The sequence below is a fragment of the Phyllosticta citriasiana genome (assembly GCF_038021145.1).
Source record: "Phyllosticta citriasiana strain CBS 120426 chromosome Unknown IWZ02scaffold_10, whole genome shotgun sequence".
In the NCBI taxonomy this organism is placed as follows: Eukaryota; Fungi; Ascomycota; class Dothideomycetes; order Botryosphaeriales; family Phyllostictaceae; genus Phyllosticta; species Phyllosticta citriasiana.
In genome coordinates this window covers 730,267-746,782 of record NW_027117287.1, presented here as the reverse complement: position 1 = coordinate 746,782, position 16,516 = coordinate 730,267, and the positions used below count along the sequence as shown (strand labels likewise).

Sequence of the window (16,516 nt, the reverse complement as noted above, 5' to 3'; positions counted from 1 at the left end):
AACCAAGCACCGCGTGCCTGACGCTGCATCACACCTCCGCCGCCGTCACCTCTCCTCTCCTCTCCTCTTCTCTTCTCTTCTCTTCTCTCGTCCATCTACACCTCCGACTCTCCCACCCCGACCGCATTTCTGCATGGCCCGCCACACCTGTGCAACCACGTTCATCTCTGCTCGCCGCCCCCGTCCTCCGCACAACCGCCTCACCGTTCTCTCCCGCGCCCGTTGCTCCACCCACTCGCAGGGGGCCTGTCCTGCTGCTGCAAGCCCCTCCATCCCCGGCTGAACCTCCATGGCACTTTGCTCTCAGTCCGCACAGCATTCAGTCGTCCTCGATCTCCGCCATCTTTTCCTCTCGCTCGTTGTGCCAACATAGCTCCCCGTACTGGGTATGCTGTGGGACCTGGTCCGTTTAAGCTTAATACTTCGTCTTGGCCCATAAATCGCCTCACAATCGGCGCTTTGCCGCTAGCTTCGAGGGAGTGGCATGAAGCCATAGTCTGAAGATCGTCCAGGGTTGTAGTGCTTAGATTTGTTGCACTCGTGGCCATGGACAAAAACTCAGGGACAGAGAGCACTGATGGCTCCTCCATCGTACGTCCATAGTCCGTTTGCCCCTGTAACTTAAGTTGACAGCCTTTTCGCAGAAGCCCGTTTCGTCCCTGCGGAGCCACTTTGAGAAGATGCTGAATGACCAATCCGCGTCAGACAACAATCCTGATCCTAAACCCCCACGGCTATCGCGTCCGAGCTTGGGCAACATTTTCGACAAGGTAGAAGAGCCCCGATCCCGCAATGATGGACGCATCTCCCTGGACCTGCCGCGCCCCAATGCCAACAACATCAGGAGCACTTCGCCAAAGGGAATATATGCGCCTCAACGCACACCAGAGACCAGGGCAGTAGATACCAGGAATAATGCTCAGAGGCCCATGTCCATGTATCAGCTTTCACCACAGAGCTCTCCGCCAAGATCCCCAACAAGGACGCCGCCGCTTGTTACAGTTAATTCGCCTGGGTCGCCCGCCAGATTGGCCGACTCCCTAGTCACTTCTCCGACTTTTCGAATCTCTCCGCAGCCCACGTCTTCTTCTGCATCACAGTCCGGATCACCTCCTGGAAATGGATACAGAAATTTCCCCGTTCAAAGTAGAAGCACAACGCCCGCAATAGAAGCACGCCAAATACCGTTTCTGCAGGCCTCGAGCAGACCAACGCCCTCTCCTGATCCCACAAAACCACCCACATTAATACCAGACCGCGATCTCGGTGGTCGAAGTCCGTCCGTTGCCTCTAGTTCCGGTATACCACCACCCATCAACCGCGCTGGCAAGCCAAAACTGCCAACCAAACCGGCATCATTTTCGTCGGGCGGCGTGGCAAAAGCGTCGTTGGTACCAGAAGGTGGAAATGTATCGGCAGAGGAACGCATATCCCCATTCAGTACACCCCCAAGCAGCGATGAAAGTGGGTTTCGGTCTCCATCTCCTCCAACCTCGCATCCCCAGGTACCACAAGCCATTTCCTCGAGTGCGCCGGGACCCAAACGCGAAAGCTTCCTTCATCAGCCACCATATGCGCGTCAGCGCCCGGAGTACCATTTCAAGGCCACTTCCAATGATTTTGGTTCATTATCAAACCGCAGCGATGCCCACATATCTGCCGGGGAAGGAAGCGATTCACAGAGTGAACGCCCAGGCCTGCCGCCGAGAAGGGGTGGTGATATCCGGAAATCGAAGCCTCCTCCGCCAGACCCGCCTCCAGCCAGAAGATCCATGGACACGACAATGACATCTTCCGCATATGACAGCCATAGATCCTCGTCCGTGAATGCACCACCAAGGCGCACCCTGACCGTGGGATCTACGTCCTCATCACCAGCACCCAACGGTCAACACGCTGTGGTTCAAAAGCAACAAATCCCCATGACTGGCTCCAAGCAGATCCAGTCACAAAGATTCAACGCGTTGTATTCGAACGATTCTGACGACGCTGAAGGCACAGCTGAAAAGCCTGCCTTGACCTTGACAGAGTATCCGGACCCATCGCAAGCCAATCGAAGGCCGCCGGTCTTTAGGCAACGGCCTAGGGAAATCGAGATCGGTTATGACACGAAGCTCTTTGCCGTCTGTGGAGAATTCGTTTGCACGGCTGGCTATCTTACCCGTGCGTGGAATCTGGTGACCGGCGAGCTTCTCTTGAACACAAGTCTGGGCGAGACGTCCAAAATGACTGCCCTGTGCTTCCGACCCTCAACGGATGTCGACAAGGAGGGCAGTATGGTGTGGTTAGGAAACGAGAAGGGCGAATTGTTCGAGTTGGACATTCTCACAGGAACCATCACGGCCGAGAAGAGGAATGCTCATTCAGGCAAGATTATCAAGATTTACCGGTACGCGGCGGAGATGTGGACCTTGGATGAAGACGGAAAGGTGGCAATATGGCCACCTGACGAGTCTGGCTCCCCAACTTTGCAGCAAACTCCCAGCAGTTTCCGAGTCCCAAGGAATCAGACATGTTCGATAGTGGTTGGTAACAAGCTGTGGGTGGCCACTGGCAAAGATATCCGTGTTTTCGAGCGCAACACGGACTACGCCGGCTTCTCTCAGGTTCTCACTCAGCCGCTGACAAACCCCAACGCTGGAGAAGTCACATCTGCCGCCATGATACCCAGCCAACCGGATCGAGTGTACTTTGGACACAACGACGGCAAGGTCACAGTCTATTCTCGAAAAGATTACAGCTGTTTTGGCGCAATAAACGTGAGCGTCTACAAGATTAGTTGTCTGGCGGGAGCTGGTGATCATCTGTGGGCCGGTTACAACACGGGGATGATTTACGTCTATGACACAACGACAACCCCTTGGAAAGTCAAGAAGGACTGGCATGCTCACCAAAACACAATCTTCGGCATCATTACCGACCGAACCAGCCTGTGGAAGATGGATCGTCTACAAGTCGTATCGCTAGGTACTGACAATGTCATCAGGCTGTGGGACGGCTTGATGAAAGACGATTGGATCGAGTCGGACATGCAGGAGCATGATGTCGACTTTTGCGAGTTCCGAGAAATCACAGCGACTGTGATGACTTGGAACGCAGGAGCCTCGAAGCCCACGAGTCTGAAGATCAATCAGCAAGATGGCAACTTCTTCCGGGAATTGCTGAGGCCCGACGAACCATCCGACATTTATGTGTTTGGATTCCAGGAGCTGGTCGACTTGGAAGACAAGAAGGTCACGGCCAGTAAGTAACGATTCGACTTTCGGGCAAATTGATTGCTGACAAGCCTACAGAAAGCTTCTTCAAAAGCAGCAAAAAGAAGGACGCATCCGAACAAGAGCATATGAGCCGTCAGTATCGGGCGTGGCGAGATCATCTTACGAGATGCCTTGATGACTATCTGCCCGGCGAGCAGTACACCCTCTTACATACAGCCAACCTTGTAGGCCTTTTCACGTGCATTTACGTCAAGGAGTCTGAGCGGCTTCGCATACGGGATATCAATGCTGCTGAAGTCAAGCTCGGCATGCACGGACTGCACGGCAACAAGGTGAGGAAGTATCGATTCGACCGTACAGACGATTGGCTGACAGCATATTAGGGGGCGCTAATTGTACGGTTCTTGCTCGACGACAGCTCGTTGTGTTTCATCAATTGCCATCTCGCTGCTGGTCAGACTCAGACGGCCCACCGCAACAACGATGCCGCGGCAATCATACAGACACCCTCGCTCCCAGCACAGGCGGACCCGGAAGAGCGCGCGTACAACTTCATGCCCGGAGGCGACGGTTCGATGATCCTCGACCACGAAATCTGCATTCTGAATGGAGATTTGAACTACCGCATCGACACGATGACTCGCGACGCCGTGATCAAGTGCATCAACGAAGGAAACCTCACGCGGCTCCTCGAACGCGACCAGCTTCTTCTTTCCAAGAGACGACACCCAGGCTTTCGATTACGGCCTTTCAATGAGTGTCCGATCACTTTTGCGCCAACTTACAAGTACGACGTGGGGACGGATTCGTACGACACGAGTGAAAAGAAGCGGTCGCCAGCCTGGTGTGACCGTCTGCTGTACCGCGGTGTTGGGCGAATAAAGCAGACCGAGTACCGCAGACACGAGGTTCGAGTATCGGACCACCGGCCAGTGAGCGGCAGGTTCAAGATTCGCGTCAAGACTGTCGTCGAGAGGCGACGGCTCAGAGTGCGGGAAGAGAGCGAGCTGAGATTCGACACGACGAAGCAGCGAATAGCGACGGATATCAAGTGAGTAGAGACATTTGAGAGAGCGGCAAATGATTCAAGACTAACAGTGACGTAGGCTCGATTATCTCGTCAACGTGTTTGGGTTGTCGAACAAGGACGCGCTGAAGCTCCTCAAGCTGTAGGTAGGTAGAGAAAGGGAATGTCGATTGGCGTAGAGCGGTGGTACCTGGGCCTGGATGGCGTTTTGCGTATGCGGCGGGATAGTGTCCGGGTGTACAGGCGTCACGGTGTTTCTCATAGACACGTGACCAGGCGTCGCGTGCTTGGTTCCTTCAGGCGATTGATCTGATCTGGTGGAGTACCAGTACAGGGCAGTGGACAGCAGATCCGGGACCCAGTTGTTCTACCTTAACTACCTAGGTACCTATGATGGAGGATGACATCAGGCAGCGCAATCGGCAGGGCAGATTCCCATGCTCTCGACTGCAATTGCCATGCAACCAAAGGCATCAATTGATGCAACTTTTGACCCTCGGCTTCTCTCGTCTTCTTTCCTCCATCTTTCATCTTTCATCTCTCCTCTGTGCCGCTAATTTTGTCCGCCAATGTTCCGCCTCCCTCGATCGAATCCTCTGCGACTAGCTACCTCCCGCCCTCGACGCATCCTCGCCACCACACACCATGCCTGGCAACCCTTTACTACAGCCACCATGCACAAAGTCCAATCTCGGGGTGACGAGACCACGGGCTTGAGCGAGTGGAAGAAACGGGCGCCGTACAGAACCCACAACCCAAACGAACACTTCGACGTCAAATACGAGGCCGATTGCCACTGCGGTCGCGTGCATTACCAGCTCAACCGCATCGAGCCTCTCAACTCGAAGCTGTGCCATTGCACCACTTGTCAGACTCAACACGGTACATGTCTACGCGCTTCGAACGAGGGAGCTTGCTAACTCGATGCCTGCTTTCAGCTGCTCCCTTCCAATGGGCCGCCATTTTCCACAAAGAAGACATCAACTTCGTAAATGGACACCGCGACCTTGAGTGGTACGATCCGACCGACAAGTCAATCGAACACAAGCTCCCTTGTAAAGTCCGCTGCTCATACTGCCATTCGCCCATAATGGACGAGGGTCGCAACATGATACTTCTATTTCCCAGTCTGATACATTTCAAGACAGTGGAGGATAGGCTCAACTTCAAGCCTAGATGCCACATATTCTACGGCCAACGCGTCATGGACGTAAGCGCATCATGATTATGCTTCCCGTCGTTCTTCGGGAAGGGCTAACACGAGCAGATAGCGGATGGACTGCCCAAGTGGGATGGCCTCAACGAAGAGAGTAATCTGATTGAGGATAGTCCGCCCGACTTGACTCGCGAGGTCGAGCGCAAATGGGAGAAGGGACACGCAGAGAGGTTCCAGAAGGGCGAGAATAGGTGATGATGGAAACAATGGAACTAGGTCGGGTAATCGGAAAAAGCATGTAGATGATGAATGAATGTCTTGATGATGGTCTTAGTGCAGCGAGCGTGGGTAGCCGAAGCGTGCACAATAATGGAACGCGGGGAGAGCCCCGGTGAGGTGTGACGCGATGCCGACCGACTGGGGTCCCGTCGTCCGTCGCGTCCGCCTGGAGCTTGTTGCCGCGTACCAAACACCATTTCCTCGTCCAACAGACAACAATGGCCGCTCGCCCTCTTCCACGCCTTTCTGACGTGGCAATCGTGTAATGGCAAGGCCGGCTAAACCAAAGTCTGCCAAGCGAACCCGCGACTCTTCTCCATCTCCATCGACGAGGTCGCCTGCCGTTAAACGACAGAAACGAAGGGGCAGACCACCAAAACGCGTCGATCCCGCCACTGCTCCCGACAAGTTCTTCCCCGCGAGGTCCATACTCGACGAGGATTCGTATGCGAGAAAGTACTTGGTCGACTGGGAAGGCTTGGACCCCAACACCGGCAACCCTTTTGAACCAACCTGGGAGCCTTACGAATTCTGCACCGACAACTTGATAGCCGAGTGGGAGCAGCAAAAACATCAAGCTGGAGAGCTTCATTCTGGTACCGACACTGACCAGGAAGGCCTCTCTGCGCTAAGCTCTCAAGGACCCACTACTTCCAAAAGGAACCACATCAACAGGCCGAGCTCGAGCCCATCTTTATCCGAGCCCCCGAACGTGATCCCCTGCGGAAGCCCCGCCGTCATCCCTTCTCCATTGACAACATCTCAATTGCTCGAATACCAAAATACTTCGTCTCAGGATCCGAGTGCTTTGTGTGCCCCGGAATCCTCTCAATTGGACGGCTCTGACAAGCACCTTGGGCATCAGCGCCAGGCAGACGACATCTTTCGTAGTACTTGTGGCACTCAAATATCGTCCACTGTCTGGGAAACGCCAGCTAGGCCTCGCCGTTTCAGCACAACTGCCTTCGTCTCCGACTCACAATCTTGGGGCGCTCCATCCGACCACGTTCCATCCACTCAGCCAAGTCTCGGTGACGTCGGCCCTGCAGACAGGGTAAGTATCCAAAGTGATGTCCAAATTCATTCAGAGGTCCTGCAAAAGAATTGTCGGCTCTTGATGATGTGTGTTTACTTCTTGCCGTCGGCAGTCCATCGTTGGCGCCTTTCACTTTGTTCCCTGCCTGCGCTCGCATCGAAATCGAGTCTCCCGGAATTCTAGCAGCACTCCAGCTAACCGGCTTACAGAAGACAACATCGGACTCACAGCTTAGTTTTCCCTTTGCCGCAACCGAATCTGGACACTCCCTTCAGCACTGCCAGTTGAACTCGTCAGCTTTCATTCCCGAAACTCCACTTCTAGCCGCGACTCAAGAATCGAACGCTGTGGTATCATCTGGCGCCAAAGCAGCGCATTCACCTGACCGCCTTCCTAGTCAAGAAGGTAGCCAAGACTTGGTCGCGCGATCTTTGAATACTGAGGAACCCTTAGCGGCGGCCCGTAGAGTTTCGACCGTTGGGCGACATTCTGGAAGCGACGACCGCCAACTTCAACAAACCAAACCTAACAGCTCACACGCACTCGGCATAGAATCACCCTTGGAAGATTCTGTTCAAGGCTTAGAGAACGATCGAAGATCAAAATTTACTCCGATAGTCTTGCTCAACGTCAACTTCGAGGATTCTGTTGAAAGCCACATTCGAATTTCATCACCGAAGCTCGATAATCCTGGTACGCGATCCCAGCCTCACCTGAGTCTTGACTCTAAGAACGAGAGCCGGCCCCAAACAACTGGAGCCTCCCAACGGGATCTGAGTGAAGTATTTACCAATCGCGCTGAGAAGCGGGTTCAGGCACCAAAGGACTGCCAAGCCGGGCAATTTGATAGTCAATTCCACCATACGTCGACTTCGCGGAGTACAAACAAGTCGGACAAACTTCGTGGAGTTGGAAGGTCTCGCGCAAGCTCTTCTTGGGCAACAGGTTCGAAAAACCCCGAGGGAACTCCGAGGCCCAATCCCTCGGTCATCGACCTTAGCCAGTCCTCAGACCTCGAGACACGCTTCTCAACATTTGAGCCCGAGGTCGACTTGAATGATCCGCAAACATCAACGATCATTCTTCCCGTGACACAGTTGCCTCGCGCTTTTCCATCCACATCCTTCGATCCAACACCCTCTCTACAACAAGGCCACTTTGATTCGGAGGAGCACGCCACAAACCTGTCCCATCCAGGTGCACCAATTTCTCAATCAAACATTGTTCCGGTAGAAAGCATACTACCGGAAGCTCTTCCAACCTCCTCTCCAAGGCGCTCTCAATACTCTTTAGGTATTCAAAGTGATCAGGCCATTACGAAAATTAGCGCCAGTGAGAGAGACTCTATTCCCAGGACGGTTTCGAGACGGACAGGAAGCCTGACTGGCTTTTCAGAGCCTCGAGACGAAGCGTCTCTCCTACCTTCTGGTTTGGAGAGCGTCCGACGTAGGGCTTTGAACAAAGTCGAGAGCAGACCGTTTCAAGATCAGATCTCGACAAGCAGATCAGCATCTGATTCCGCAATCATGAGCAACTCACCTTCACACACCTCTGCACAACAAGGGCAGAATGTTCCAGGCTCGCACAGCATTGACACGACACAGTCGGAACCCACACGCCAGCATGATCAGACTGGAGATACGGACATGCCAGACATTGGGGGCGCGATGCCTACCGGAGACAACGACCGCGAAGACAGTGATGTGGAAGCGTTGGTGGATACCCCCAACACCGCTCATGGAGAATATCTCGTCGGCCTGTCAATGGAAGGCGTCCAAGGAAACCAATATAGAACCACGATGAACTTTGAACGTAAGAAAATTGTGGCATTTACCGAAGGCAACAGTCAAGAGGCGGAGTCTATGGCAAAAGAGGCCGAGGACCTTCTCACGGATGTACGCAACATCCTCACGCACGTCGATCTCCACTTCCGATCCGCCGATGCTCTGACCCAACACGAGAATTCAGAGGCCGAGGCAGCAGAGTGGTCCAAGAATGCAGCTGCGAAGTTTCGATTCCTAGGGCATCTGTTTGAACGCCTTCGCTGGGAGTCATGGCACATTGTGCTCATCTCGAAGTCCGGTGAAATTCAAAAGATCGTGGAGACTTTTGTAAAAGGTAGCAAGATTCAGTACATTGCTGACAACGGCAGCGGCGATGATAAATTCAAGCTCCAGCCCGACTGGCCACACGGAAAACTGCTTGTCACAATACTCAATTCTGAGTCTGAAGCTACTACGCACAAGGCGGATCTCATGATTTCGCTCGACTCTACTCTGGATCTGGACACGGGTCCAATTTGGAGCATCAGAAATTCAATGGAAGTCGAGCCCGGTTCGCCGCTTCCCGTGGTCACACCCATCATCACGAATTCCCTGGAACACATTGATCGTTGCATTCCACCGGCAATCGCCGGCATCACTCGCATGCAGCTTCTAATGAGGTTCATGACGGAACTCAGGAACCGAGCCGGTCGTGTCGATGAGGGATCAATGGTCGATCGTGCTGCAGAGGCAGTCGCACAAGCCCTGGCTGCCAAGGAAATGACTGACGAGGAGGGCAAGAGGGGCCTTGATGCCTTGTCGACTGTCGGCTCAGTTGCGGAGCTTGTGAATTCTAAGGGAGGCTCAATATCGCCGCTCTCCATCTCTTCTGGGAATCTTCAAAGCAATTCAGAAACCCCGGGCCCTTCCAAACGGCTATTGGTGAGTTCAGACAGGGGAGAATCGGACCGGTCATTAACGCAGCTTCAGGAGGATGGGGACGAGGAGCCTGCCAAGCGCTTGAAAACGTGAGTCCTTTCAACAGCGTCTGAATGAGTTCCAGTCGCGGTGGTGCAAAGATATTGACCCCAGCTACAGGGACGAAATTAAGCCCAACACGAAGTCAAAGCATCAGGCTCTCCGTGAGGACCTCGCGTACACAAGACACCGGCTTGGAGAATATGAAAGGGCACTGGAAGTTTGTCAAGCAACGAACGAGGACCAAAAGGACGTCATCTTGTGCCTCCGTCAAGAGCTTTCAGACAACAAGGCCGAGGTCGCCAAGGCGTCTGAACGCATCGAGAAACAAACCGAAATCATTTCCAAGCTAAAAGAGGAGAAGGTTACGCTCGAAGAATCTCTCGCAGAAGCTCGCACCGCCCTTGAAACTTCGGCCATCCCAGAGATTGCGCAGCAAGAGCGCGTGCGGCGCGAGCGCGACGAAGCGCTTAAAAGCGTGGAAAAGCTCAAGCGCGCGCACGAGAACCAGAGCCGCGAAATGGACTTCGTCCGCGAGCAGTATCAGTCGGCGTCGAGCTCGGCGGCCGAGTCCTCGGCCGAGAAGAACAGCCTCACGCAGCAAGTGCGCGACCTGCAACGCATCGTCGCCAGCGAGATGGAGCGCGCCAAGAAGCTCAGTCTGAGCTCGGCCAGCAAGGCCTGGAGAGATGAGGTTGAGAAGCTGCAGGCGCAGCTTAGAGACCGCGACGAGATGATTAGGCGGCAGAGTGAGGAGATCAAGACTATGCGACCTAGGCAGGGCGTGGGTACCCGCGCGGGCAGTGTCCCCAGGAGCCCAAGGATCATGGGCGGTGGTCCGGGAAGTCGGGGCGGTAGCCCTGCGCCGAGTGGGCTTGGTGGAAGAGTTGAGAGGTTGCGGAATCTGAATGCATGAGGAATGGGTGGACGTGGTCATGTTTGCAATCAGGGAGGAAATTCGTTTTTGCTTGCGTTTGCTCCGTTTGCAGGATAGCATACTGGCATGCAGCAGAAGAGCGGTTGGAAAGTAGATTCTATGGCGTTCTTGGCCGCTTTGCTATCGACAATGGAGGAGGACTTTTGGCGCCGCCGTACCATTGCTCGAACGTTTTCTTTTGCGTCACAACATTTACAGAACAAAAGTCATGGTGCATTCATCCATTGTCTTACTTGTCTAGTCTGAGCCACGGCCCCTCCATTAACACCGATTTAAAACGTCTTCAACGGCTCAGGAGCCTCCTTCATTAGGGTAGGGACAACACCCATCGTCTCGCCGCTCTCCGCCTTTTCAATGGTGGCTTTGTATGCGGGCCTCTCAGCGATGCGCGACAGAAAGCCAAGGATACCCTCGTAGCCCTCGAGAGAAAAGGGGCAAAACAGGCGCATGGTAGTGACACCAAAGGCACACATGATGTCGGCAGCCGTGAACTCGTCGCCGGCCAACCAAGTGCTCTTGCGCAAGCGGTCGTCAAGCATCTTGAGCGCCAGGTCGACGCGGGCCTGGAAAGCCTGGATGATGGGGTTCTCGGACGCGGCGACGCCGGCGAAGCGCATGAACATGAGCATCTGGATCGTGGGCTGCAGCGTGCCGATGCCCCAGTGGAACCAGAAAATGTAGTCGGTGTAGTTGGGCGCGCTGGGCGGGACCGACATCCGTCCTGCGGCGTGCTTCGTCATGAGGTACTCCATGATGGCGGCCGACTCGGACATGCAGATCGCTCCGTCTTGCATCACAGGTGAGGTGCCTGCTGGGGAACTGCAGATTGGGTTTGGGGTTTTAGCTGTCGTTGTTGCTTTTGAACTGGTGTTGCGATGGGCGGTGCGTGACGAACATGGCTTTCAGCTCTGGCGGCGCGAGCAGCGTCTGTCTGTCGCGCTGGTAGATTTTGATCTCGTAAGGGATACCAAGCTCTTCGGCCAGCCATACTACTCGCTCCGATTGCGACCTCTGAAGGTGGTGGATGGTGATGGTCATTTTGAAAAAATGTCGATTGGATTCGGGTTGCTGATTGCACGGGGGCAGCGTTGCGATATTTGTATTCGGAGTCAGGAGAGCCAATGGCCACCATCACGCCGACTGCTTCAACGTCGGGGGCATGGCCCGAGGCGACAAACACCGGGCGCGTCATCAACTCCCGGGTGTTTCGTTGCCGAGTCCGTTGTGGGGTTGCTTATGTAAATGCGGCCCACATCAGACGAGCTGGAGATGCCGGTGTTAAGAGGATTGAAGCAAAGAACGGTCGAGCCCTTGACCATAAACTAATTCTTGGCCGAGGGCGGTGGTGGGGGACGACCTGATGTCTTTGTAGGAGTCCTCTTGAAAATATTGGCAAACGGGGCCAGGAAGACGCGCGCGAACCCCGGAGTCGCCCATAAGCTGAGCAAAAGTCGAGCAGGTAGTAATGCCTTGGTAATTGCCCAGGCGGTCCCAACTTCGACGAGAAGCTTCATGCTGCCTCCGCGCAGGACCAAGTCCCTCTCTCCGCCCTCGCTCTTGAGTTCTTGCTCTGCTTCTGCTTCCGCCTCCGCCTCTTCCTCAATCCAGCCCTTCTTCCGGAAGTACCGCCCGAAGCGCTCGACGCCTTGCTGGACCCAAACGCCATCGGAGAGAGAAGATGGAAGCCAGTTTCCATAATGGAAGGTCGCAGCAAGACCGACCAGCGGAACAATGGCCGTGATCTCATGCAGAATGAGAAAAGCAGTCACATGAGTGAGGGGAGCTGAGCGAAGCGGTAGAAGATAGGCCTGCAATCCCCGGGGCACTGGAAGCGTTGTCTCAGAAGCTACATTCACGCACGACAAATTTCGAGCAGGTTGTAATGATGGGTGCGAGCGAAGGGAAATGGCTTACGGCGTGAAATGATACGGCCCAGACGCGACTGCTTGCGCGCAGCCTCTGATGACTTCGTGGAATGCGCGCATCGCTGTTGCAAAGAACTCCGAATCGATCGCAAGCTTCGAAATGTGGACAATTTCGACTTCAGCATTTTGGACCGTGTGGTGGAAGAGTACGAACGATGCAAGCTGATGCTTGTGTTTTGGCCGGAAGCGAGGGGAGGGGGCAGTCTTGGCAGCTTGCCGGCTACGAGTTAAGGTACCTAGCACTAAACCCCCCTTCGCCCCCTGAAATCCTATTCTACAGACAGCTTGGTTTGCCGCTCCACATTCCTGTTTCGACTGAGCCGCCTTGCTGCGCGACTTGACAATAAGCTGCGGCTTGAGACGACCTGACATCAGAGCAAGCAAACTGCTTCTACCCGCCTCCATAACTCTTTGAATCAAGTTTTGCCGCCTCATTCCTCCAGCAGCAAGTCCCAAAGCGCTTCTGGGTCAATATAGTCGTGGTGAATTACGTTGACCAGCCAGTAGTCTTCGAGTATGTGCTTCAACAGCTGCGCCGTGGCCGAGCGCGGCGGATAGATGTGTCTCCACTCCCTCCAAATACCAAACGCTTCTTCAAGCCATGCCTTGAAGGAGACAGCCTCTATAATCGTCGGCGTCACGATTTCCTTGCCAGCGAATGAGCCCCAGGTCACTGGGTTGACAGACTCCATATCCGACGCCGCAAAGTCACCCCTGTAGTTGCCTGCAAAATAAGTTACATCCGAATGCTGATCCAACTTGGCTTGTAATTTCTTCCAGTCTGAATTCGGGAGGAAAAATTCAACGAAGGGCTGGGCACTGTCAGCGTTGCATACTACGGCTACGTGTGAGTTTCGCACCTTTTGAAAAACGTATCCATTCTTCGGTCCCCAGCCGTACACGGGATCTGTGCTTTGGACACCGTTCACGGCCGGCTGACTAGCCACAGACCACCATCCTTTGCCGATGAGCTTCAGGAGCTGGTTTCGTATGGCGTTGGTCTCGTCGTTAAGGTCTTCTTCGCTCCATGGAATGGCCTCCAGCTCGCCGGTAATGTGGCGTCGGAAAATTTCAGAAATGTCTTCTGATGAGACGGGATACTTCCACAGCTTGATGGCTTGCGGGATTGAGACATGCAAAGATACGCCGTAGCCGTCAATTTCGCCATAAGCTGTTACTACGTCAGCAAGGCCGTGGCTCATGCACAGAATGTGCAGCTTTCAAGATTTTGTGAGGAGTTACCTGGCGATCTCGCATCTCCCCATCTTCCGTTAGGAAAGTCATCCCATGTAGCCTCACGGCCCAACGAGCCCTCTCCTTCAGAGATGGCAAGGGTGTTGGCCCTAGTCATGATCTTGTCTTGGGGAATACCAGCTTCATCCTCCAGAGCCTCGTAACTCTTGTTGCTGGAAATGGACGCCCGCTCTACCACGACCCGATTGCGAGGCGTCGAATTGGCCGAGGACAGCTTTCTCCTGTGCTCTTGCTGCACCTGCAGCGAATCCGGCGGTGATCCTCCATTCGGTGCAATGTCTTCGAGGGTGATTGCCTCTTCAACGTCCTTCTCAGGAGTCGATGGAGGTATCAACTGGCATCGCTCAACAACATGTGCCACAGCCTTTTCCAGGTTCAGCGTGTAAAAGTGGAATCCTCTGCGGCCTATCGAGTCCCTCTTCCGAATAGCTTCAATTATTTCGCTGATTATGTCCACGCCAACACTCTTCACAGCCTCATCATCGCCCTTGACCTGATCCAGGCGCGAAAGCATATCGGGAGGAAGCTTGGCGTGGCTCAACTTGGTGGTGCGCCGCAAAATCTGGTAGCTTTGAATTGGCATGAGACCAGGGATTATGGGTGTGGTTTTGAAGACGCCCGAGGGATGGTTGCGGAGCGTCTCTTCGAAGCGTTCATAGGCATGGACATCGAAGAAGAGTTGTGTCATGATGAAGTCGGCGCCAGCCTTTGTCTTCTCTACCAGGAAAGGAAGATCGAAATTGGGGTCCTGGTGTTCTGGATGCGACTGGTCCGAGTGACCTTCTGGGTATGCCGCAACACCAATGCAAAAGTATTCCCCGTATTGTTTGCGGATGTACCTGACCAAGTCGATAGCCCAGATAAAGTCCTTGTTTGAGTCATTGTCCGCGCCAACCTTCTCCGCCTGCCCACCCTCGCGATATTCTTCACTCCTCGGAGGGTCGCCGCGCAGGGCCAAAATGTTACGAATCCCCAAGGCTTTGGCTTGCTCGAGCGCCTCATCTACTAACGAGCGACTCATGTTTGTGCAGGTAAGATGCAGGCATGTCGTGAGGTTCAGTTGGCGCTGGCATATTTCGGCAAGTTCGAGAGATTTAGAGGCAGTGCTACCGCCAGCACCCCAGGTGACGGTCACGAAGAGTGGTCGCAGCGCCGTCGCCATGCGCTCGAGACGGTTCTGGAGGTTGGCGAAGCCCTTGGAGGTGGATTAGCTGAACAGCCGGATACTGGGCAACGGGTAGCGAACCATCTGGGTCTTCGGCGGGAAGAACTCGAGAGAGAAGTAGTTGGCATCTTTGGACAAGGCATTGATCTTGTCGGTGATCCTGTCCATGACGAGGTTGAGCCAGTGCGATGCTGGTGTTGTTGGAACAGTCGGGCCATGTCGCGGTGGGTGGTGTTCTATTTCTCGGAGCGGCGGCGGCGTGGGGCTCTCGCCGACACCTCCTCAGTGACAATCGGATGCCGTGCTGGTGACGGATCTTCCCTCGGCACCGCCGTGAGCTCTTTATTGCCAACCGCATGCATCACGACGATGGTCTTCTTTTTGACAATTAAATTAGTCCTAGTTACAAGCGCATTGCCTTTCCCCTCTTTTTTGTTCATCCGCATTCCGGTGCGGCACCGACCAAAGTCCTATCCACACCTTACAAAGATTGTCCGGAGCCTCCCTGACTTGCGTCCTTTTGTCTGTACAAGAAATATTGTACGAAGACGCCGGCATCGAGCAGCAAAGTGCCAAAACTGCCCAGCAGCCAGCTCAGATTTACAAGAATGTATCGACCGTATGTGCTGCCCGCTTCTCCTGGTCGACATTGCCCATGATTTCCGCGACAGTGCGGCTCATATGCAAGAATGGAGATGACATACGTCAAGTTTCCGAGGCAAGCAAAAATAAAGAATAGCATGCTAATGCCTTCGGTGCTCTGCCGCTTGTAATTGAGGTACAGCTGGGGCAAGCGGGACCCCAGGTACAAAACGCAGCAAATGTAACCACCGATCTGACCTGGGATGTTGAAGTGCAGCGTGTCCGAGTCGTTGGCAGCAGTGCCGCTTGATGGCGGTTTGTAGGTGAAGTACCAGCCTAGAAAGCCCGCGAGGCAGACCAGGACGACCGCCGCCAAATTGAAAAGAGCGGATTTGATTGCCGACGAATCGCCCGCCGTAGTGTCAGCAGGCGGCGGGTGATCAACAAGAGGCGTGGCTGGGGACAAGTGTGTTCCGTCGGTCAGCAGTCGCTCGGTGAATGAATTAAATGAGGAGCGTCGGCCGCCCTCGACGTGCTCGATACGGGGCGATTGGCCATGCCTCTCGTCAGAGCGAGGAAGAAGATGGGATGATTCGGTAGGCTCTCGCGGCGGTTCTTCGTCGTCGTGTTCTTTGACCGTGTCGCTCAGAGTAAAGCCCTTGTAGTAGAAGCATTGGGCCAGTAAAACGATGTCGGCGAGCGTGTAGTAGACGGCCAGGATTATCTGAGCTTGTGTCAGTCGACAAACTGGATAGAGCGCCGAGAATCAAAGTTACCATTGTTGGTAGCACATGTTGTAGGACAGCACCAATGATGTTGAAGACATCTCCGGCCAGCCATACCACGATGAAAACCACCGACAGGCCCTCTGCAGAACTGCGCCGGAAGTTTTCAATTATCTGGGGCGAAAAGACGACGACCCAGCATGCAATGGATATTGAACCCATGATGCCGCTGACGGCGGCGACATCGAGAGTCATGGCCTGCGACGGCGGAAACATAGTTCGGCGGCGGGAAAGGCTCTTGAAAAGAGGGGCGATGCGATGGCGCCCCAGTTGTTGGGAGGTTGGCGCAGAAGGAGGAGGTTGGGGGAGTCATTGCACATTGACAACCTGAAGGCGCTTCCTTGGTTTCTTCACCTCAGGCACATGCCGCGGACCGATACCGGCGTCAGACCCTCATGCCGTTACCCCTGA

General features: G+C 54.4%; 7 protein-coding genes across 7 annotated transcripts; 3 read left to right on the top strand and 4 right to left on the bottom strand.

Moving 5' to 3' along the window:
• The first annotated feature begins 61 nt into the window (after positions 1-61).
• On the top strand, positions 62-4,747 carry IWZ02DRAFT_457215 (Endonuclease/exonuclease/phosphatase). Its single transcript, XM_066767930.1, has 5 exons — positions 62-591; positions 645-3,243; positions 3,294-3,550; positions 3,602-4,269; positions 4,325-4,747. The coding sequence occupies exons 1-5, from the start codon at positions 547-549 to the stop codon at positions 4,389-4,391; spliced, it is 3,636 nt and encodes a 1,211-aa protein (XP_066620805.1). The 5' UTR covers positions 62-546; the 3' UTR covers positions 4,392-4,747.
• Positions 4,748-4,919: 172 nt separating this feature from the next.
• Positions 4,920-5,656, top strand: IWZ02DRAFT_381902 (Mss4-like protein; the record flags this gene model as incomplete). Its single annotated transcript, XM_066765195.1, has 3 exons — positions 4,920-5,127; positions 5,184-5,455; positions 5,513-5,656. 3 exons carry the CDS (start codon positions 4,920-4,922, stop codon positions 5,654-5,656), a joined length of 624 nt encoding a protein of 207 aa, XP_066620804.1.
• Positions 5,657-5,773: 117 nt separating this feature from the next.
• IWZ02DRAFT_457208 (class II histone deacetylase complex subunits 2 and 3-domain-containing protein) lies at positions 5,774-10,661 on the top strand. Its single transcript, XM_066767929.1, has 4 exons — positions 5,774-6,734; positions 6,926-9,421; positions 9,470-9,507; positions 9,578-10,661. Exons 1-4 carry the CDS (start codon positions 5,946-5,948, stop codon positions 10,371-10,373), a joined length of 4,119 nt encoding a protein of 1,372 aa, XP_066620803.1. The 5' UTR covers positions 5,774-5,945; the 3' UTR covers positions 10,374-10,661.
• Positions 10,561-11,574, bottom strand: IWZ02DRAFT_38133 (glutathione S-transferase like protein). The gene is made up of 2 exons (XM_066765164.1): positions 11,290-11,574; positions 10,561-11,213 (listed from the first exon to the last, which is right to left on the bottom strand). The coding sequence occupies exons 1-2, from the start codon at positions 11,430-11,432 to the stop codon at positions 10,667-10,669; spliced, it is 690 nt and encodes a 229-aa protein (XP_066620802.1). The 5' UTR covers positions 11,433-11,574; the 3' UTR covers positions 10,561-10,666.
• Positions 11,575-12,597, bottom strand: IWZ02DRAFT_38132 (uncharacterized protein). The gene is made up of 2 exons (XM_066765162.1): positions 12,309-12,597; positions 11,575-12,219 (listed from the first exon to the last, which is right to left on the bottom strand). Exons 1-2 carry the CDS (start codon positions 12,442-12,444, stop codon positions 11,717-11,719), a joined length of 639 nt encoding a protein of 212 aa, XP_066620801.1. The 5' UTR covers positions 12,445-12,597; the 3' UTR covers positions 11,575-11,716.
• On the bottom strand, positions 12,467-15,076 carry IWZ02DRAFT_405717 (methylenetetrahydrofolate reductase-domain-containing protein). Its single transcript, XM_066765670.1, has 4 exons — positions 14,820-15,076; positions 13,562-14,768; positions 13,180-13,490; positions 12,467-13,131 (listed from the first exon to the last, which is right to left on the bottom strand). Exons 1-4 carry the CDS (start codon positions 14,904-14,906, stop codon positions 12,751-12,753), a joined length of 1,986 nt encoding a protein of 661 aa, XP_066620800.1. The 5' UTR covers positions 14,907-15,076; the 3' UTR covers positions 12,467-12,750.
• Positions 15,077-15,113: 37 nt separating this feature from the next.
• IWZ02DRAFT_476398 (PQ loop repeat protein) lies at positions 15,114-16,443 on the bottom strand. Its single transcript, XM_066769027.1, has 2 exons — positions 16,097-16,443; positions 15,114-16,044 (listed from the first exon to the last, which is right to left on the bottom strand). Exons 1-2 carry the CDS (start codon positions 16,319-16,321, stop codon positions 15,220-15,222), a joined length of 1,050 nt encoding a protein of 349 aa, XP_066620799.1. The 5' UTR covers positions 16,322-16,443; the 3' UTR covers positions 15,114-15,219.
• Between the last annotated feature and the right edge of the window lie 73 nt (positions 16,444-16,516).